At 41.6% G+C, this 22,878-nt stretch overlaps 1 protein-coding gene across 6 annotated transcripts in view; it reads right to left on the bottom strand.

Moving 5' to 3' along the window:
• FGGY (FGGY carbohydrate kinase domain containing) overlaps nucleotides 1-22,878 on the bottom strand; it is a 439,174-nt gene that overhangs the window by 399,724 nt on the left and 16,572 nt on the right. For 3 of the 6 annotated variants that reach the window (XM_025363985.1, XM_025363957.1, XM_025363968.1), the window contains exon 2: nucleotides 13,603-13,817. The exons of 1 other annotated variant lie outside the window; for it this stretch is intronic. Coding sequence is in view for 3 of the 5 variants with exons in the window: in XM_025363957.1 (XP_025219742.1) it covers nucleotides 13,603-13,803 (201 nt within the window). In the remaining 2 variants the exon portion in view is untranslated. Of the gene's footprint in view, nucleotides 1-13,602; nucleotides 13,818-19,717; nucleotides 19,735-22,878 lie in introns of all 6 variants that reach the window. 2 more of the 6 variants (XR_003116446.1, XM_025363947.1) reach the window with 1 other exon arrangement.

The following is a 22,878-nucleotide window of genomic DNA, read 5'->3' as shown; positions in this document are numbered from 1 at the left end:
TTGACCCAGCCATCCTTACTGGGTATATACCCAAAGGATTATAAATCATGCTGCTATAAAGACACATGCACACGTGTATTTATTGCGGCACAACTCACAATAGCAAAGACTTGTAATCAACCCAAATGTCCATCAGTGACAGACTGGATTAAGAAAATGTGGCAGTCTGCCCCCAAAGCCACTGATTTTTAATTACTATCCAGTGATTTCCAAGCCAAGTTGTAAGGACATTCCAGGCAGAAATAGCCATACCTGTAAATGCTATAGAAACATGAACCAGCAAGGCAAGAGAGGAGTTGCAATGGCTGGAATTATGGAACTTGCCTTCAGCCACGTAGCCAGGGTGGCAGAGCTAGGATTTGAATTCAAGTCTTTGTGACTCATTGTCATGAGACCATCCTGCCTGTCAGGAAATGGGTTTGGTCCTTACAATGTAAGTCTGCATTGATCAGTGTGGTGAAGGCATCTGGGTATTCACGTGGTACTGTGGGTCAAGGTACTGTCAGCAGTCACAGATGGGTCAGCAGCAAATGTTCTCCTCTAGAGCACATGTCCTTTCCACAGGATGAGTCTCTTGGGCAACCAGAAATTCTCTGATGACAGAGGTGAGCAGTACGGTATAACGGAAATAAAATAGACTCTGAGTTTGAATTCTGGCTCTGCACGCTACTGGCTGCGTGACAAGTACAAGTTCCTTAACCTCTCTGTGCCTGCTGTTCACCCTTTCCCTCCCCAATCATCCACTTGTTTTTTGTTGTTGTTTTTTTGTTTTTGAGATGGAGTCTCGTTCTGTTGCCCAGGCTGGAGTGCAGTGGCGTGGTCTCGGCTCACTGCAACCTTTGCCTTCTGGGTTCAAGCAGTTCTCCCACCTTAGCCTCTCAAGTATTTGGGAATACAGGCACATGGCACTACACCCCGCTAATTTACCATGGAATACTATGCAGCCATAAAAAAGGATGAGTTCGTGTCCTTTGTAGGGACATGGATGCAGCTGGAAACCATCATTCTCAGCAAACTATCACAAGAACAGAAAACCAAACACTGCATGTTCTCACTCATAGGTGGGAATTAAACAATGAGATCACTTGGACACAGGAAGGGGAACATCACACACCGGGGCCTATTGTGGGGAGGGAGGAGGGGGGAGGGATAGCATTAGGAGATATACCTAATGTAAATGACGAGTTAATGGGTGCAGCACACCAACATGGCACATGTATACATATGTAACAAACCCGCACGTTGTGCACATCTTCCCTAAAACTTAAAGTATAATTATATATATATATATATATATATATATATACACACACACATACATATATATAAAATTTTTCTTTTTTCCTGTTTGGAAATACCAGACTTATAATTTAGAATTCCATTTCTTACTATTTTATATGTTCCTCAAACAAGAGCATCACATAATTATTACAAATGTCTGACAAAGAAAAGCAATAATTTTTTTTCAAGTCATATTAATAAAGCGCTACCATATATTGAACATCTACTATGTATCATGTGTTTGACATACATATTATTTAATCCTTACAAAGCCCTCCAAAAGAAACATTTAATATTTATTTTTCATGAAAAACAAGTGGGGCTGGGCATGATGGCTCACGCCTGTAATCCCAGCACTTTGGGAGGCCAAGGCAGGTGGATCACTTGAGGTCAGGAGTTTGAGACCAGCCTGGCCAACGTGATGAAACCCCATCTCTACTAAAAATACAAAAATTAGCGGGGTGTAGTGCCATGTGCCTGTAGTCCCAAATACTTGAGAGGCTAAGGCAGGAGAACTGCTTGAACCCAGAAGGCAAAAGTTGCAGTGAGCCAAGACCACGCCACTGCACTCCAGCCTGGGCAACAGAACGAGACTCCATCTCAAAAACAAAAAAACAACAACAAAAAACAAGTGGATGATTGGGGAGGGAAAGGGTGAACAGCAGGCACAGAGAGGTTAAGGAACTTGTACTTGTCACGCAGCCAGTAGCGTGCAGAGCCAGAATTCAAACTCAGAGTCTATTTTATTTCCGTTATACCGTACTGCTCACCTCTGTCATCAGAGAATTTCTGGTTGCCCAAGAGACTCATCCTGTGGAAAGGACATGTGCTCTAGAGGAGAACATTTGCTGCTGACCCATCTGTGACTGCTGACAGTACCTTGACCCACAGTACCACGTGAATACCCAGATGCCTTCACCACACTGATCAATGCAGACTTACATTGTAAGGACCAAACCCATTTACTGATAGGCAGGATGGTCTCATGACAATGAGTCACAAAGACTTGAATTCAAATCCTAGCTCTGCCACCCTGGCTACGTGGCTGAAGGCAAGTTCCATAATTCCAGCCATTGCAACTCCTCTCTTGCCTTGCTGGTTCATGTTTCTATAGCATTTACAGGTATGGCTATTTCTGCCTGGAATGTCCTTACAACTTGGCTTGGAAATCACTGGATAGTAATTAAAAATCAGTGGCTTTGGGGGCAGACTGTCTGAGTCTGAAATCTGGTTCTACCATTTCCTAGTTATATAATTTCGTAACGTCACATAAGCAGCTTCCTTGGCAGTACAAAAACTATTACCTAAACCTGCATCTCCCAATGATATGAGAATTCAGCAAAATAAAGTGTGATGAGCTCAACATCTGGGATCAGTGCACAATAAGTAGCAGTTTATATTAGAGCAAATTATTTGTTTCAAGTCTTTCCACATGGGACACCAATCAATCACCCAGCTCTAACTTCTACTTGCTATGTGGCCCAATCAGCTTCAGGGCCCAGAAAGTGCGTGTCCAACTTGGGTAAGCCCATCTCACACAGGTCTGCAGATAGTCAAAAGAGGACTTGGGTGAGGAAATATAGATGACTCAAACTCCGTACCACAAGGCAGGTTGGGAGTCGAAACAAACACAGGATGTGGTGTCCGAAGAACTTTCTTCTGGTGCCAACTCCACCACTTCTGAGTCAGGTAATCCTGCACTAACCCCATCAACTTTCTGAGCCTCAGTTTCCTGAGTGAGAGATACCTCCCAAGTAAGAATCAAAGGCTTTGAATGGGATCAATGGAGTTTGAAATTACTTTGAAACCAGTAAACCTTTATAGAAAATAGGATAGGAAATGCACTCAATGCCTTATTGTGTTCATGGAATGTTTTTATGTACAAAGCACAGCATGCTTGCTCTCTGTGTCATGTAAGCACATACAAAAATGACAAGCAGAAAGAACAGGAATAGAAAAAATTGGATAGACTCAAATCTTTCTAAGAATCATGGTGGGAGTAACCTTCCAGTAGGAGCAGGGAAAATATTTTCTTCAGTCTATGTTGTGAATCCCCTCTACAGACCTACAGAGTGCTCAATATTACAATCATGGCCTTCAGTCACAAAGACTCAGTGTCTCTACCTTTCAAACAGAGATCTCTCACAAGAAACTGGAAGAGTAATTGTGGCATGCATTTAAACTTGATCTGGCTAGGTAGCCACTATTATTTCCCCAGCCTTACAAGGAAATGCCTCATGATCATGCTCATCCACAGCTGAGGAACACCGCCATTCCCAACCCCTCATCCCACACCATCTAAATCATCCCAGAAAGATGACTGTCAGAGTCACACTACCCAGAAGGCCCCTGGGTCTTGACCTGGTGACCTAAGAATTCTTTTTTATATTCTTATTAATGGAAGAAGAAAGCAGCCTAGTAAGCTCATTCTATCAGCTTGGCATCAAGAGAATTTCCCTAGCTAGAGAGAAAGCACATTGCTCTCCTAAAGAATTTCCAGAGAAAGAGATTCCTGCAACCTCATTTGGTAACCTGTTCCATGTCTAACAACTGTCAACTCGTAGCTATGGGGCAGCAAACAAATATTTGGGGAAGGGATTGTGTATCACTTTGTTCTTATTGTGGGAACTGGTTCTGGGAACTGGTTCGATCCTGCACGTGTTTTAAATCAGCAAGATCAGCCATATTGGGTGGGGAGACGGTGTTTCTTAGAAACCCTCCAAACTGAGAATTGGAGGGTCAGATGCATACCTGGTTTTATCTTTAGCTCTATTCAGAGCAAGGGTCAAAGCCTGGGGCATCATGGACAGAATTCAGCTTGCAGTAGGGTTCTGAGTAGCTGGTACTGTATTCTTTTAAATCTTGATTTGAATGCCTTTGTCAGCTTTGGGGGCATACAAGGAGTTATGCAATCACTAGTTCCCTCAGGCTCCATCACTACCTGTAGCCTACACAATTCCATCACTCACTTAGCCATAAGTCCTTAGCGAAAATAATCAAGCCCCTTCTAGGGTCAGGCTGTGCAGGATTTTCTCTTCTAGGTATTGGAAAAACAATGGAGAGAAAAACTTTTTTTTTTTAAATCCTTGCTCTTTTGGAGATTACATTTTAGTAGGGATAGACAATACCCAATAAATCAAATAAATTACATAGTGTAGATATAGTATACTAGAAAGTGATTACTCAGGGGGATTAGGAATGCAAGGAGGAGGTGGTTCCTATGCAAGTGAAATTTGACGATACACCTGAAGGACATGAGGAGTGGACCTCATGGAAACCTGAGTGTTCCAGGCAGGGGAACAATGAGCGCAGAGGTCCTGGGAGGGGGAACAGCGAGAAGACAAATACAGCTTGTGTTGGGGCATGCATTACCTGGAAGGCCCTTAAAGGCAGTCGATTTTGTAAAAACTACTCTAATGACCAGTGAAGTAAATAAAGTCAGTCCTAATCCTTTACCTACATGGCATCCTAGCTTAAGTATGGTATTGTCATTTGATGGTAAGAGGAGGAAATAAAGGCCACTCTAATTTATGTCAGTGACCCCAACATTCTGCCAAGAACTGAAACTCAAATAGCCTCTACCTCCTTCCTCTCCATTGTTACCAAGTCCAGTGAGGACTGCCTTCCTAAAGCTTCTCAGTCTCAGCCCTCCTATTTATTCCTCTGCCAATAGTCTAATCCAGCCATTTATTATTAAAAATCTTATTAAGCACCTATATGTGCCAGACACAGAGAACATATCCTGAGCAAGAGAGACGTGGTCCCAGTCTTCCCAGAGTTTATAGTTTAAAAACAAAACAAAAAAAAATCTCAGCCTCTGAAATTCATCAGGATGTCTGCCTCCTGACATCCTTAAATTTAGTTTCTTCTCTGCCAGCCATTCTGAATCTGTGGCAAGACCAGTCAATCTCAAACTCAGGATGATTCTATAGGAGCTCCCCATTGGCTTGAGCCAGCTGTCCCACCTACCCCTCTATCATCAATTCTAGCCTCCTTTTCCTTCTTCCTATTAGAAACCACCTATTCTAGCCAGGATTGATCCTTGACGTTCCCATCTCAGAGCTTCTGACCATTCTATTCCTCCAGTTCCGATTGTCTTCCCTTAAGAGTTCAAGAGTCACTTTTGCCCTACATCCTTTCTCAAGTTTTCTCCCGTGGGCAGAAGTAGGGAGGTCTCAATTTCCTTTTTTTTTTTTTGAGATGGAGTCTTGCTCTGTCACCCAGGCTGGAGTGCAGTGCTGCGATCTCGGCTCATTGCAACCTCCGCCTCCCGGGTTCAAGTGATTCTCCTGCCTCAGCCTCCTCAGTAAGTGGGATTACAGGTGCGCACCACCACGCCCAGCTAATTTTTGTATTTTCAGTAGAAACGAGGTTTTGCCATGTTGACCAGGCTGGTCTCAAACTCCTGACCTCGTGATCTGTCCACCTGGGCCTCCCAAAGTGCTCTCAATTTCTTTTGAGCCTTCATGTTTTTTACACTCCCTGGGTCTAATATAAACCAGGCTCTGGGTAAGCAAAACATAGCTCCTGCCCTCCTGAAACATAAAATCTAGTAGGTAAGACATATATTAATCCAAAAAGTGAAATATTTTATTATTTTGTTTCATTTTATGTTATTTTATTCTTGATTTATAGAATGATTTTATTATTTGATAACAAAAAATGAATGATTCATGAACCACATGGAGTTCTATGAAAGAGAAGTACAAGGCACTGTGAAAACATTTAATAAGTGAAATAAGACTTAGTTGCAGGTGGTATTGGTAGAGAAAATGCTCCTTCCCTGAAGAACTAACTTTTGAATTAAGATTTGAGGCAGCGCTGTCCAACGGAACTTTCTACAATAATGAAAATGTGCTATATCTCTGCTGTTCAGTATAATAGCCACCATGTGGCTATTGCGCACTTGAAATTTGGCTGGAGCAAAAGAGGAAGTGAATGTTTAATTATATTTAATTGTAATTACTGTAAATTTAAATAGCATTGCGGGTTCAGCAACTACTGCATTGGATAGCCTAGGTCTAAGGATGAACAGGAGTTAGATATGCTGGTAGAAGGTAGGAAGGGCATGCAGCCAGAAGAAACAATCTGGGTAACATATCTGAGGCTAGAGGGAGCATTGCATGTTTGAGGACATGACAGAAGAAAGTGTGGCTGGAATGCAGACAGCCAGGAGAAGCATCATGAGATGAGCCAGGAATGCAAGTCGAGACAGACCATGTAGGGCCCTGAAGGCCATGTTAAGGATTCTGAGTTCTACCCAAATACAGGCATACCTCATTTTATCATGCTTCATTTTATTGCACTTTGCAGATATTACATTTTTTACAAATTGAATGTCTGTGGCAACCCTGCAGCGAGCAAGTCTATTGCTGCCATTTTTCCAACAGCATGTACTCACTTCAGTAGCATTTTTAGCAATAAAGTATTTTCTAATTAAGGTTTTTTTTTTTAGATATAGTGCTATTGCACACTTAATAGACTACAATACAGCATAAACAAAACATTTATGTATGCTGGGGAACCAAAAAAATTCATGTGACTTGCTTTATTGAGGTATTTGCTTTGTGGAACTAAAAACCGCAGTTTGAGGTATGCCTCAGGCATATTTAGTATCCTTGTGCTTTGCTTTACCACATTTTGCAGATTGCGTTGTTTACAAATTGAAGGTGTGTAGCAACTCTGCAAGAAGCAAGTCTATCAGTGTTATTTTTCCAATAGCATCTCGTGTCTGTGTCACATTCTGGTAATTCTTAACAACATTTCAAACTTTCATTAATATTATATCTGCTATGGTAATCTTTGATGTTACTATTGCAATTGTTTTGGGGCACCACAAACTGCACCCATATAAGACAGGCAAACTTAATAGATAAATGTGGTGTGTGTTCTGACTGCTCCACAGACTAGCTATTCCTCATCTCTCTCCCTCACCTTAGGGCTCCCTACTCCGTGAGACACAACTTTGAAATTAGGCCAATTAATAACCCTACAATGGTCTCTAAATGTTCAAGTGAAAGAAAGAGTCATAGTCTCTCACTTTAAATGTAAAGTTAGAAATGATTAAGCTTAGTCAGGAAGACATGGAGAAAGTCAAGACTGACAAAAAGATAGGCTGCTTGCACCAAATAGTCAAGCTGTGAATGCAAAAGAAAGTTCGTAAAGAAAACTAAAAGCACTACTCCAGTGAACACCTGAATAAGAAAGTGAAACAGTCTTATTGCTGATATGGAGAAAATTTGGTCGAGATAGAAGATCAAACCAGCCACAACATTCTTTAAGTCAAAGCCTAATCCAGAGCACAGTCCTAACTCTTCAATTCTATAAAGGCTGAGAGAGGTGAGGAAGCTACAGAAGGAAAAGTTTGGGGCTAGCAGAAGCTGGTTCACGAGGTTTAAGGGAAAAAGCCATTTCCATAACGTAAAAGCACAAGGTGAAGCAGCAAGTGCTGATGTAGAAACTCCAGCAAGTTATACAGATGATTTGGGTAAGACAATCAACGAAGGTGTCTACACTAAACAATACATTTTTAAAGTAGGCAAAACAGCCTTATATTGGAAGAAGATACCATCTAGGACTTTCACAGCTAGAGACAAAAAGTCAATGCCTGGCTTCAAAGCTTCAAAGGACAAGCTGACTCTCTTATTAGGGCAAATGCAGCTGGAGACTTAAGTTGAAGCCAATGCTCATTTACTATTCCAAAAATCCTAGGGCCCTTAAGAATTATGCAAAATCTACTCTGCCTGTGCTCTAGAAATGGAACAATAATGCCTGGATGACAGCACATCTATTTACAGCATGGTTTACTGAATATTTTAACCCGGCTGTTGAGACTTACTGCTCAAAGAAAAGAGATTCCTTTCAAAGTGTTATTGCTCATTGACAATGCACCTAGTCACAAAGAGCTCTGATGAAGATGTACAAGGAGATGAATGTTGTTCTCATACCTGCTAACACAACATCCTTTCTGCAGCCCATGGATCAAGGAGAAATTTCAGCTTTCAAGTATTATTATTTAAGAATTACATTTTGTAAGGCTATAGCTGCCATAGATAGGGATTCCTCTAATGGATCTAGACAAAGTAAATTGAAAACATTCTGGAAAGGATTTAACACTCTAGATGCCATTAAGAACATTCATGATTCATGGGAGGTCAAAATATCAACATTAACAGGAATTTGGAAGATGTTAATTCCAATCCTCATGAATGACTTTGAGTGGCTCAAGACTTAAGTGGAGGAAATTACTGCAGATGTAGTGGAAATACCAAGCGAACTAGAATTATAAGTGGACCCTGAAGATGAAATTGAATTGCTGTAATCTCACGATAAAATATGAACAAATGAGGGGTTGCTTCTTATGGATGAACAAAGGAAATGATTCCTTGAGATGGAATCTACTTCTGATAAAGATGATATGAACAATGTTGAAATGACAACAATTTAGAATAGTACATAAACTTAGTTGATAAGGCTAAGGTCTGAGAGAACTGACTCCAATTTTGAAAGAAGTCTTGCCATGGATAAGATGCTATCAAACAACACTGCATGCTATAGAGAAATCTTCTGTGAAAGAAAGAGTCAATCAGTGCAGCAAACCTTAATGTTGCCTTATTTTTAAAAATTACCACAACCACTTAACCTTCAGCAAACACCACCCTAATTAGTCAGCGGCCATCAACATCAAAGTAAAACCCTCCACCAGGAAAAAGATAACAATTCACTGAAGGCTTCAATGATGATTAACACATTTTTTGGCAATTTTTAAAAATTAAATTATATACTTTTTTTAGACTAATGCTATTGCACACTTAATAGACTGCAATATAATGTAAACATAACTTTTATATGCACTGAGAAACTCAAAACTTCATGTGAACTTTATTGCAATATTTGCCTCATTATGGTGGTCTGGAACTGAACTTATGCCTGTAGTAGTGTGATAGTAGATGAAGGGTTGTAAGCAAAAGAGTAACATAACAAGTTAGCACTAGAGGAAAAATACCATTTCAAATGAAAGAATAGAGAAAAGAAAAATGAATATCAAGACATCAGTTAGGTTCTTAGAATAATATTCCATGCAAAATATAAAGGTATATGGTGCTAGAGATAGAGAGAATGAATAGGTTTGACCCACCTGAGTTCTGCCTTATCACATACCACCTGGGTGACCTTGGGGAAATCACTTAACTCTCTGGCTCTCAGATTTTCAAATGTAAATAGGAATAACAACTCCTTTCCTACTTCACCCTGCAATGGCAATCAAATGTAAATGAAGATGCACTGTAAACCATAATGGTTCTATGAAGATAAGGTTAACCTTATTGCTCAACCCCACATGTGGCTACTCTTTCTTCTGTCCCCCTCCCCACAACCATTACTCATATAGACAGTACCAAGATAGAATAAAATGCTACTTTACTGGCTTCATATGTGTTGTTTATTTTTCTCATACAACTAAGCTGTTTCATCTTTAAAAGCAGCAGACTTCTTGTATACCTCTCCTCTAGATGCTCCAATGTTTAGCAAAGAGCATAACACATAGTAGGTGCTCAATAAAAGTTTGCAGACTAAATGAAAGAATGATACTCAACAAACATTTAGCCTGTTGGCTAAATGATTCCTCCAGTTTACCTTCTCTTTCTTCCTAATAGAAGTTTAGTATGAATCATGCACTAATTTGAAATGTTCTCGCCTTTTTGGAATGATTAAGATTTGTGGCTCCATAAAGGAATCTTTAAAATCATGGACTATGTATCACCTCTATGACTCGTGAGTTTCCATAAAACTTCCTTGGTGTGCTGGGTACCAGCCCAATAAAACCTGCCAAATTCAGGGGATGTGGGGAGGAAGACAGAGAGGAAGGTTTGGAGCCATCTCACCAGGGTTCTGGTCTTGTCTCTAATACTTGTTAGTTCCAGAGCCTCAATTTCCTCTATTTCAAATAAGAAGAATAGTTGTCCTTCCTGTCCCACAGTGACACTGAAACAAGATAAGGAAGGCTAGATTGGATTTTGTCTCTTTGTTTTTAGCTCTAAGTAACATGCATTCAACAGCCATTAATTCAGCACCTAATTTGTGCCAGGCAATGTGTTAGATACTGGAGACACAAAGATGAATCTCTCTAAGAGCTCAGCTTATAGTTTAAAAGGGGCTAAACAAGTCAACAAGTAAAATGCAAAGATAAGGAGTAGATAATGATCTGGGTGAAGATGGTGGGCACTGGACAGTAGAGAAGGGCTTCTCACCATCTCTTTCCTCTGAGGTTGGTAAAAAAGGGCATAGACTGTCAGAAGTCACCAAAGAAGACACTCGGGAGACAGGAATGTTTAAGTTTACTTTATAAGGTGGGAGTTGGGCAGGTGAGGAAGGTAAGAGAAGAGTATTCCAGACAATGTAAACAACAGAGATATATCATTCATTTATGTACTCAACAAACATTGCTTGAACACATTACAAGCAAAGAATTCTAGAGAAATACAGATAAACTAGACATAACCCCTGCTTAGCGGGCACACACTTCCCAGATGAGCAGGCAACCAGGTAAAGGCACTCGTAATCCTGGGTAACCTCACGATGCCCCATGTGTAGAAAATCTAAAAACTTCAGGCTGCTTCTTATCAGTTCCAGGTGGGGTCATGTGGAGGGAGATATGACTGGAGAGAGACAAGGAACAGAGCACAAGAGCGGCAGCAGTGGCAGGGGCAGCGTCCCTTTCTTCTTCTTATTCAGGAGTCCTTAGGCTGCTTACTGAACCTCTTCAAGGCTCATTCTTTTTCCATCTTCAAAACAGAGCGATCAAAACTACCTTAAAAAGCAGTTGTCGTAAGGATAAAACGAAGTGATGGGTAAAGCTCTTCAGTATAGTACCTGGACCACTGTGCCCAAGAACTGTTAGCTGTCTTTGTCACCATCATTGATACCACATTATCCTTACTGCTGCTTTAACTAAGAGGAAAGTCATCTCAGGCAATGTGAATGACTTAGGGAAAAGGAAGTAGAACAACTGCTCTCGAGCTCTCAACTTCCTGGGGTCCATGAAGAAGAAAAGACAGACCAGGACATGTTTTATGCCACCCTTTGCCCTACACCAGTGTTTCTCAAAGTCTTACATAGAAAGAACCCTAACCAGGAGAGTGAGTGAATATTCCTAAGAGGCGCCTCCCATCATGGACTTTGACTTTTCAGTATTTTATCTTAGAAATTCATTATCCTCTATAATCTGCTCATTTCTGTCACCATCAGCACCACCATAGGAAACAACCAATACACGTTTCTAGGCAATGTTGTGACATTCTATGTGCATTAATTCATTTAATCCTCACAACAATCCTATGGAAGTAGGTACTAATATCATTCCCATTTTACAGATAAGGAAACTGAGGCAGGAAACATTAGGTAACTTGTCCAAGATCACAGACTAATAAACATTGTAAGTGGGATGTCCATCCAGACAGTCTGGCTGCAGAATCTGTGCTCTATGACAGGTCGCCTACCTCTCTCATTCCTACGGTGTTACTACCTCTCTAACATAAAAATGCTTCCTTCCTTAAGCCTCACAGCAGCAATGATGTTCCACATAGATGCAACATGCTTATCCCGTGGCTTCTGGCACATGCTCACATATCCATACTCCATGTGAGGAATAGGCCTAAGACCCAAGAGCTTCATTCAGGTTTGCTATAGTGTTAACAGCATTGCTAACGACAAATGCCCACAGTACTTATGCAGCTAACAGGGCTCAAACAGATGATAAGTTGGCCACCACTGGGAGATGATTAAAAATCTACCATTAAACCAAGCTGTACTCAGAGTAGACCTTTTTTAAAGTAGCTCTTCATCAGGGGATTATATTTTCTTCTTGATAATTTCCTTAACGGCAAGCAAGGCTGTATGTTAAAAGAAAAAAGAAGACCCAAGTGCAAAGAGTAGAAGATTCTCACCAGATTGGGGCTGAAAGGAGGGGAGAGGAGAGGAAAATTAAACGGGCAAACGAGACGATGCATCCCTCTTTCATTCCTGTATAATGCTCTGGTACTGCCTACCCACTCCCTCCTCTCTCTGCCTTCTTCTCCAGGGCCACTAACAGCAGCCCAGAATTCATTAAAGTTTAAACAGACTGATCAATAGGGACAGAATGGTGAATTGTCCATCGGCAAATTACCAAGCACTTCATGAATATTTAAGGAACTAAACTAAGAACAGGGGAAAGAAGGAATCCAGGACTTTATTTTTCCCTATGGAAAAAAAGACAAAAGGATCTCTGCCATGACTGATCACCAAGATATAAAATCAAAGTCAAGTGAAACTTTAAAAACAAACAAGAATTGTGAAGCACTGCTTCCCTTCCCAAGCCAGCAGGCTGCATCCAATCCAAGGCCACTCAAGGTGAGCACATGCCTGGCATCAATGGGAGACACTCCAGTCTGACTTCTTTGCTTTCTCAGAACACACCATGTTTTCATGCTACCATGCTTTTGCATATGCTATTCCCTCTGCTCAAAATGCAGTTCCTCTCATCCCCATTTGTCCACTTGGAAGGCAGGAGAGTCCACTGATTAAGAGTGCACCTTTGAGGCAAAGGTATAAAAAGGATACATTGGACTTTGGGGACGCGGAGGAAAGCGTTGTGGGGTGGTGAGGAATGAAAGACTACACATTGGGTACAGTGCCCACTGCTTGGGTGATGGGTACACCAAAATCTCAGAAATCACCACTAAAGAACTTATGTAACCAAACACCACCTGTTCCCCAAAAACCCATAGAATTTTTTTTTAATTTAAAAAAAAAAAAAAAGAGTGCACCTTTGGAGTCAGACTGCTTTGTTCTAGTCCAGCCTCTGCTACATACTGTGTGAACTTGAGTAAGTTACCTAACTTTTCTGTGCCTACATTTCTCCCTCAGTAAAATGGGGGTAGTGATAGTACTACCTTTATAGGGTCATGTGAAGATCCAACTACACAGTGCAAGTTAACACATTTTACACAGCCTTTGGCACACATTAAAGGCATGGTAAATGTTAGTAAGGTGATCAGTGAATTCTTCCACATGTGGTCACACCTCAAGCTGTCCTGTCTTCCCTGAGCCCCCTTCGGTTAGCTCTTTCCCCAGCTCCAGCTATAGTTACTTTGCTCCCAGCTCTTACCATGTATTAGCGGTTTATCAGTCTCTGCCAGTAGACTGTGAGCTCCTGAAGGGCAAGGCCTATTTACCTCTACATCTAAAGTTACCCCAACATAGTTTGTGGCACCAGAATGACACAGGACAAACACTCAGCAGGTAGGAACACGAACAAGGAGAGAACATCAGTTTTGCCCATACCTTTGTAACAACACAGCACGCAGCCCAGATGTCCTCAGAGGACTGCTCATGGTGGTTGAACTGGGGCTCCCACTTCTTAATTGGCTGGTCTGCAAAAGCCAACAGGACCCCACTCTGGTCCACCAGAGCTGCGCGGACACTGCCTGTTCCAACGTCCACACCCACATAGTACCTCTCTGGTTTCTGTTCTCCACCAGACATTGCAGTTCCTCCACCTATAGTAAGCAAGCGTAAAAACCAAATGAAGACCAAGTAGATCTGCAAAGACAGTCACAAAACATCTCAAAAGTAGAAATAAAAGAGGTACCACTATCTAACTGGCAGCCATTTGTTATTTATTCATCCAACAAACATTTTTAGCGCTAACAGTATACTAATAAACATTGAGCTACATGGTGGGTGAACAGGACAGATATGGCCTCAGACATGGCATTTCCATTCTTGAGAGAGAGTCAGACATTAAGCATTTAAATACATAATTATTTAGGCAAAGTTGTGATGAGTGCTATAAGGGCAAGTACAGAGTGGTAGGAGAACTTAGAATCTGGAGGCAATACAGATGAGTTTCTTCTCAGTGAATTTCAATCAACAAGGACAGAAGCCACGGTACTGAAAAGGAACCTTGTCCTCCTAGTCAGTCATTCATTCAACAATTACCTACTGAGTACCTCTTATGTGCAAGCACTGTGAAGTGTGTATGTCCCCTCTACTCCTCACTATGACTCCAGAAGGTGAGGCTATTTACATTTCTATGTTACAGGTGGTCAAGGTGAGAATCCAAGAGATAAGTAACTTTTTGCTTAATGCTAGCTAGGTCTATGCATAAATTCAAACAGTAAATGTACATTATTATAATGATATACACTACACTGATTAAGAAGCAAGCCTATGAGAAGTTAAGGAATTTAATCAGCTTCATTCAGGGGCAGCCTGGACCTAAAGTCCCACATTTGTGCAATCCCAAGTCTCATGCTCTTTCTTTTGTTTCTTACAAGCTTTCAGTATAGGTTTGGAGAAGAGGCAAATATATTGCAGCTGTGTCATGAAGTGACTGGGAATTGGGAAGGAACCCTGAGGAGACAAGATCAGGAATTAATTAGACAATCTGTTTTCCTTACAGACCCCTTGTGAGTTACAAGGAAATCTGACCAGAGAACACTCAGGAATTCCTTGGCCTTCATGGCTGCTCTAAGTCCCTTTGGTCAGATTAGCCCGCATGACATGGAATCTCATAGAGGCTTTTATTTTCCAGATTGGCCTTTGAAAGAATAAGAACAAGCTCCCAAGACAACTGAGCAGGTGAAAGCCTTACAACTCTCCAGGTGAGCTCCAGGTAGTCTCACCGCCCAGAGTCTAATTTCAACCTGGGCAACCTTCTGTACCCTTCAACTTCAGAAAGAAAATGTTTCCTTAGCCAAGTCAAAAGTGGAGATTCTAAAAGAAAATCAATCAGCAGATGTTCAGTATACTGCTTCCTAGATATTTATTCCAGTAAACAACAAATAAAACAATAAAAACAACCCATTAAAAGTAACTGTTTCTGTCTTAATCGCAATGATTCCCCAATTGAATTGTAACCCTTTTGGCTTTGTGGCTCATGAGCAGGTGAAAAATAAAATGGAGAAGCGACAGTAATAACATTTGCTCCGTTCATCACAGCTTCGTCAGACCCACACTGGTGTGTAACCTCAACTTCTCTCCCTCGCTTACATTCCCCTTGGGGACCTCCATATGACCATTAGCACCAGTTTTCAAATCATTCATTCCATCATTCATTTAACAGTGATACCTTCTCTTCAAGCCATTATTTGAAGAAAACAAAACAGATAAAAAGAGAGCTGCTCTGAAGCAAAGATCACCCTTGCCCCACCCTCCAGCCCTTCTCCCCAGCAGTCCCTCTGTTAGGTCCTCTCTCAGGACAACTGAAAACCACCAGCTTTGAGCTGTGATATAGCCCATGGCCTCAGCTCGGCATCTCACGCCCTCCACGGGCTCCCTCTGCCTGCCATCCAGCCCTGCCTAATACAGTCCTGCTCATTCTCACTCCAGGCTACAAACATCCTCAAACTCCTCATAGGCTCTCAATTGCCCCCAACTGCTAAAGGCCTCCCCGATCCTTTGCTCATCCCTTTCTAATTCTCTCCTTTCCTTGTCTGCCCAGTGACCACGGAATTATATTTTAAGACCCAGGTCAGCCATCACCTCTCCTTGGAAAAGGCTTCCTTACCTTTCTCCCCTTGCATACATACAAAGGATGCCAACATGGTATCGTGTCCCTGCTTTCTTTTAAAACTTACCATTCTGGAATCACAATTTTATTTTTCTTTCCATGTCTGTCTTCCTAACTGAATCTGAAAAAAATGAACTTATCAATTTCTGCATCCCAAGCTCCTTACACAGTGTCTGGCACATAATAGGTTTTCAGTAAATGTTTACTGAATGAACAACTGCATCAGTGAATCAACAGAAATAAGGATGAGCAGGTCCATGCCTTAATAGTTTGAATTTCTAAGTTTGTACTTATATGTGCTAGTGTTTTACCTTATTTTAATCTCTTATGACTCATTCTTCTAGTTCACAAATACTTACTGTAGGCGACAACCACATTTTATTCATTCTACGGCACTCATTTTTCCATATTTAGCTTCTCTAAAATCAGTGCGAACCTTACAATCAATGGTATGTCACAATTAATTGGTATCATTTCCTTTCTTACTTCATGGTATACGAAATAATGGTGCATCTTGCAATCGGTGACATCTGAGACTCAGAAGAAATGCAGAAGACAGTAACACCAGGAAGCCTGCTGAGGATACACTGATTGACAAAATAGGGGCAATGCCTTCGCTGAGTTTCCTCAATTTTATTACCTGCAAACAGGAAGAAGATTGAAGCTAGCCACTCTACCTTCCCACTCTACCAACCTCTCACAGCTGCTTACTTTACTTGGAATCCCCTCTCTTGGCTTCCCACTGTCTCTACTGCAAAGGCCCCCAGGGGTGCTGCTCCTTAACACTGATCCTAGCATGCTAACAACTCCTTGCCCTTGGCTAGACCTTTGCAAGACTACTATAAACGCTTAGGAAGAAACAAAGAAATAAATAGGAAATGAAAAATCTATGCAACACCCTGGCTTACACAGACCTGGCCAGTCAGCATCCAGGCTTGTCTCTACTCCAGCCAGCTCTGATGACAAGAGAGATTCCCCATGGGGCTGGCCCAGGTGCTCAGGCTTGGGTTCCTCACTTTTGACTCCCTCTCTGATGAAGAGAGTAATATGAGAAAATACATCATCTTACCACCCTACCCACATCCTGATTCCTTTCCAGTAAAATGCAAAGAGGCAGATTTCCACTCTACAGTTGGCCCTGGACTTGCTCCAGTTCTGGTTTCTGGAAGGAGCCCACCCTTCACAAGAGCCCCCTTTACATGGAGAATGGAGGTGTATGATTCCAGTTAATTCCAGCTGCCGCCTGTGTCACAGCTATAAGCCCAGTGCCTGGCATACAGCAGGAGCTCAGTAAGTCCTTGTAAATCAGTGAATGGGTGTCTTTAAAATTCATCACTGGGGAAATAAAAAAAAGATACCATGTTTACCATGTATCTGACATTCTGCTAAGCAGCTTGATTACAATGCCTGACCACAATTCTTGAAGACAGTAACTATGATCACTCCCATTTTACTGATGAGGAAAATGAGTCCTAGACAGGTAGTCATATTACTAGGCAGTAATACAATGGATAGTAATCCATTCCCTCTGGTTCTATCAGCCCTAACCTTTCTCAGGATGCTCCACTGCCTCCTGCTATTCCTCTATTTACTAAATGCCCATTTGTCAAGGACTCTGCTGGGGGCCTCTGCCTATTGTGCCTAAGGTTGGCTGACTCAGAACCCAGGCTATTCATCTTCAGAGACTGACCCTTCCATAATACCAGGTGGCCTGCTTCCAGCAAACTATGGATTTCTATAACACATTATCAAGGCACCATGCAAGAAAGAGTCAAACTGTCCCAGCGTCATTTACACACATCACCCAGTTCATGTTTTCCTATGAAATAGATCCTACTTAAATATTTCGGGTTCACCACTTTTCCCATTATTATAGTTCTAACTGATCTCTATGATTATTTCCATACCTGGAACCTGAAAGCAGGGACGTTCAAGCCCTTGGGCAGCTTCCCTGAAATTCGACCTGTGAGCTGCAGCAGAGGACTTTCTGCATCACAGGTCCCCTGATCTTCCCCCTCTATGCCCTTTGTTCCTGGGTCACGAATATGATCTGCTGCGTCCTGGACTCCTAATCTTATGCAACCAGTACCCCTTAGCCTCAAAAAGTAAAGTAACTGCAAAGTGGAAAACATTATTCCTTTTTCTAGTTTGTAAAGAAAAAAAGGATAAGGATCCTCATCGTGTCCCTCATTCCCATACAATGTTAATCTCATTCACTGAAACCCAATCAGCTTGGTAAACCTATCACCACTTTATTATACCTCAGCAGGGTGGAGTAATTTGCCCAAAGTGACACAAACAGTAAATGGCATCAGGATTTGCATCACAGTCTCTTACCGCAAGTTTAGGGCTCCTTCCACAACATCCAACTAAAAATGAAAGCCAAACCCTTTGATTACTTCTTCAATAAGAACAACAAATGCAGCAAGAAATACCTATTGAGCTCTGAGCTGTAGATCACCATGTGACTCCATGATTTCATTTAATCCTATAGCAACCCTGTGAGGTAGGCAGTATGAACCCCATTTCCCAACTAAGGAAAGTGACGTTCTCAGACAGGAAGCTGTTTAAAGTTGCATGGCACAGAAGCAGAGGGGCTGGGGTTTGAGGCTAAGTCAATGTGACTCCAAAGCCCGCATTATGAATGGTGAGAGTCGGAACTGGGGTTTCATTTCATTCTTTTTAGGCAAAGATAAATACTCTGAAAAGAAAAACAGCTGTTAGGGATATGGGGAGGGTGGTCAGGCGGAAAGAAATGAGGGCATGGACTGTGGACGGCCAAGAGAAAGAAAAATAACAGAAATTCAAGCTGTGCTGCGCACAAGTCCTGGGACATATCTAAACTTCTCAGTCTACAAGACGTTTCAAAGCACAGAAACAGCCTCCTGTCCAAGTCCCCAGCATGGACAGGACTGACTTTTAGCCCCTATTTATGATCAAAAGACTGTTCTGTATAAATATTTATACAGTTCATTAAATAATAGCCTGTATAAATATTGTTAGAAATCTGCCACAGGAAACCACAGACTTTGTGGCTGATTCTTCAACAAACGTGCAAACTGCTCAAATGCAGTGTGAAAAAAGGAAAAGGGGACCTGGAAATAGAGGGCTGTCCTTTGCAAACGGATTTTAACAATCCTAAGAAGGGGGTACAAGCTACAAATACTCAGCTAAAAACCGATCATGTGGGGATTGTTCTTTTATACTTTTCTCCTTCTTTCCCTCTGAAGCATCTAAGAGCATTAAGATTGCTGCCTAGGATGACAATCTCCCAGGAGTGAATGAGCTTACCCTATTTCTTAAGGGGCCACTCCTTCAGGATCTATTTGGTGACAGTCCACAGAAGCAGTGTCCCAGAAATCTGGGAAGGAATTTAGTATCCTCTTTCAACTTTGATCTTTGGACTTTGCTGGGAGTTGATGTATACAAGTCCTGTGCAATTTATTTAGTTAGTTATGCTGCAATGAGGTATTTGCTAAGATTGAGAAGGAAAAAGATGAACAATGAGTTTAGCTTGCCCACCTCAGTCTTCTTAACAGAAAGGACTGAATACCACTTTCAACAATTCTCACATGCTCTAAGACGGTGGGAAAATTTGAAATGAGAAGGAAAGAGATGATTTGGCAAAAATGTTGGTTCTCTGGGCTCTACCAACAATACCCAGGAAGAAACGAACAGCTTGCCAACCAAAACTTTACCTCTAAACATGAAAATTTCTTAGGGCCTCCTCTTCGGTTCTTTTTCAGCCTTTCACTCTAAGGGGAGCCATTTCTAAAAGTTTTAAGGTTGCCAAGACTGGCTCAAAAGAAACCCAAACACTTCCACGGTTCCCCAAACTTTTAGAGTCTGTAGCAATGGCCCAACACATTTTTCATCTAGACATACCTGTGGCTTGGCGTAGTCTGTAAAAAGGAGTATAAGCATATTTTCAGTCAAGTGTTCATTTTGTGGCATCCGAAGGAAGGAAGCGAGTAAGCGGGGAATCCATTCCCTGAATACTAAGAAGCTGAACCAGGCCCTTATCTAGCTCCTGGAAGAGCAGAACAACCTTTTATTCATCACTGATGTCTAACACTAATGCCTAACAAAGGACCTGGCTTGTTGCAGATCAAGAAAAATTCAAAAGAATCTGAGGAAAAGGAAGAGGGGGAAAGGAAAGTGTGGTGGGGAGAGGGAAAGAAGGGAAATTGGGGAAGGAGAGGAGAAAAGAGAAGGGAGGATGGGCAAGGAGGAAACTGAACTGGCAGTAAGTGGAAGCCTGAGTGAGTCACAGATAAGAAACTAAGAAATCCCTTGATTGATGGGAGGAGGGAAGAAGAAAAAAAACAGCACACATATACCTTGGCTAACAAATGACATCCACTAAATTCCTCCTGCCCCAGAAAAGTCTATTAACATAATGCAGAGAAGGAACAGATTATGAAAATGTCAGTTCTAAGAGACCCAGATGTAAATCCAAATAAACAAAACACAAACCAACAAAACCCTTTCTCTATTCTGAGGGTCAGCCACTCACACCTGGAATGTTTCCTGTCACCAACTGGAAAGACCTCAAGACCCCCAGCACAAAGAAGTTCACATGTGGGACCCATGACATGTAGGTTCCTGGAGCCAGCTGGCTAACAGGCTCTGAAGATCCCAGACATCATAGAACATGAGAAAACAACATCACACACAATCTCTGGGCCCAGAAGTTCTCAAAAGAAGCTCCAACAAGGAGTGCAGAAGTCATCCTGCTAAGCAATGCAAGACTGTGTCTTGACAACTGAGGACACAAGCTGGGTCTATCTTATCCACCTCTGTATCCCCAGTGCATACATACACAAATAAATTCAATATGTATTAGGTACTCAATAAGGAGCTGATGAATGGAATAACAAATAGTCACTGCATTTGGGAGAAATGAAGGCAATTCTTCTCCACAACACTAAAAAATAAATCTTCAATATCAGGGTCACCATATTCAATTCAGAATAGGAAACCTGATGCTTGTCCCATCTGTGTCTACCACTGACTGACTTGGGGCAAGTCTCTTCACTGATGTCTCTCTTCACAGGTATGAGACTCATGAATTCTATACAACTACTCCAAGGGGTTGTTGTGAAGATTAAAGGAAATAACGAGCACAGAGCGCCCTTTAAAAGGCAATTCCTTTATAACAAGAATCAATGGCACTGTGAGGCCAGAAGGAAAATTTGGGTGTAATAGTATAGCATCACCAAAGACACTCTACAGCCTTGTTACTCAAAGTGTGGGCCTCAAATCAACCTTCACTTCCAACACTGAATCACCTCCTGAAAACCACATCTTTTTAAAATAACGTTTTATTAGGCTGGGCGTGGTGGCTCACGCTTATAATCCCAGCACTTTGGGAGGCCGAGGTGGGCAGATCACGAGGTCAGGAGATCAAGACAGTCCTGGCTAACATGGTGAAACTCCATCTCTACCAAAAATACAAAAAATTAGCTGGGTGGGGTGGCGGGCACCCATAGTCCCAGCTACTCGGGAGGCTGAGGCAGGAGAATGGCATGAACCCAGGAGGTGGAGCTTGCAGTGAGCCGAGAGCACGCCACTGCACTCCAGCCTGGGCAACAGAGCAAGACTTCGTCTCGAAAAAATAAACAAATATATATATATATATATATATTTTTTTTTTTCCCTTAGGTTTTTGGGGAACAGGTGGTGTTTGGTTACAAGAGTAAGTTCTTTAGTGGTGATATGTGAGATCTGGGTGAACTCCTCACCCAAGCAGTATAAAATGAACTTTGTAGTCTTTTATCCCTCACTCCCTTCCCACTCTTTCCCACTGAGTCCCCAGTGTCCATTGTGTCATTTTTACGCCTTTGCATCCTCATAGCTTAGCTCCCACTTATGAGTGAGAACATACAATGGCTGGTTTTCCATTCCTAAGTTACTTCACTTAGAATAATAGTCTCCAATCCTATCCAGGTTGCTGAGAATGCCATTAATTCATTCCTTTTTATGGCTGAGTAGTATTCCATCGTGTGTGTGTGTGTGTATCATAGTTTCTTTACTCATTGATTGATGGGCATTTGGGTTGTTTTCAGATTTTTGCAATTGCTGACACCCACATCTTTTAATATGTGTTACCTATACCTAGTCATTCTCGTCACATCTAACAAGCTTGATTTCCAGCAAACAAACAAATATTAAGTGCTTTCACTACGCCAGGATGCTAGGAATAAGAGGCTGAAAAATACATTATCTCTAATTTTAACAAATTGACAGTCTAATGTTACGGTCTGAATGCTTGTGTCCTCCAAAAATGTATGTGTTGAAACCTAACCCCTAAGGTGATGGTATTAAAAAGTGAGACCTTTGGGAGATGATGAGGTCATGAGAAAGGAACCCTCATGAGCAGGATTAGTGTCCTCATAAAAGAGGCCCAAGGAAGACTCTTGCCCCTTCTACCGTGTGAGGACACAGCAACAAGTCAGCAGTCTGCAACCCAGAAGACAGTCCTCACCAGATACCAAATCTGCCACTGCCTTGATCTTAAACTTCCCAGCCTCCAGAACTGTAAGAAATAAATGTTGCAAATTAGCCACTACTTTTATGGTATTTTTTCATAGCAGCCTGAATATACTAAGATTAATGTAAAGACCTGAATTTTGAAAATCAAATGGTGATGACTCAAGTTATTCCTCATTTATATTCCTCAAGCAAAACCTAATGCACCTAGTAAAACTGCATATAGTGGTAAAGTGGCTTCATGCTGCCACCAGAATTCTGATCATCCATACTTTAGGAATGAGGCATCCCATACCAACTCCACCTTTTTCCGTAGAATGAAGAGAAGTTAGTGAGTTAATGGAGGTACCAGTTTACTGCTTTCATTACTGTTCCAACAGTTCTGACCAACGAGGTCAGAAACTCAGTATTTTTCAGGATTTTGGGAATCCTTATGCTCTTTACTGAGCCCATTTTTAAAGACTAACAAGAGGTGATTGGAAGAGGGACATGGTATTAAATCAGAAAGACAGTAGAAAAGTTGGCTATCTTTTTAAATTTAAAGTTGGATTCCA

Source organism: Theropithecus gelada, chromosome 1 (genome assembly GCF_003255815.1).
Source record: "Theropithecus gelada isolate Dixy chromosome 1, Tgel_1.0, whole genome shotgun sequence".
NCBI classification, from domain to species: Eukaryota; Metazoa; Chordata; class Mammalia; order Primates; family Cercopithecidae; genus Theropithecus; species Theropithecus gelada.
Note: the sequence above shows the minus strand (reverse complement) of the source record. Positions and strands in the feature narration are given on the sequence as shown.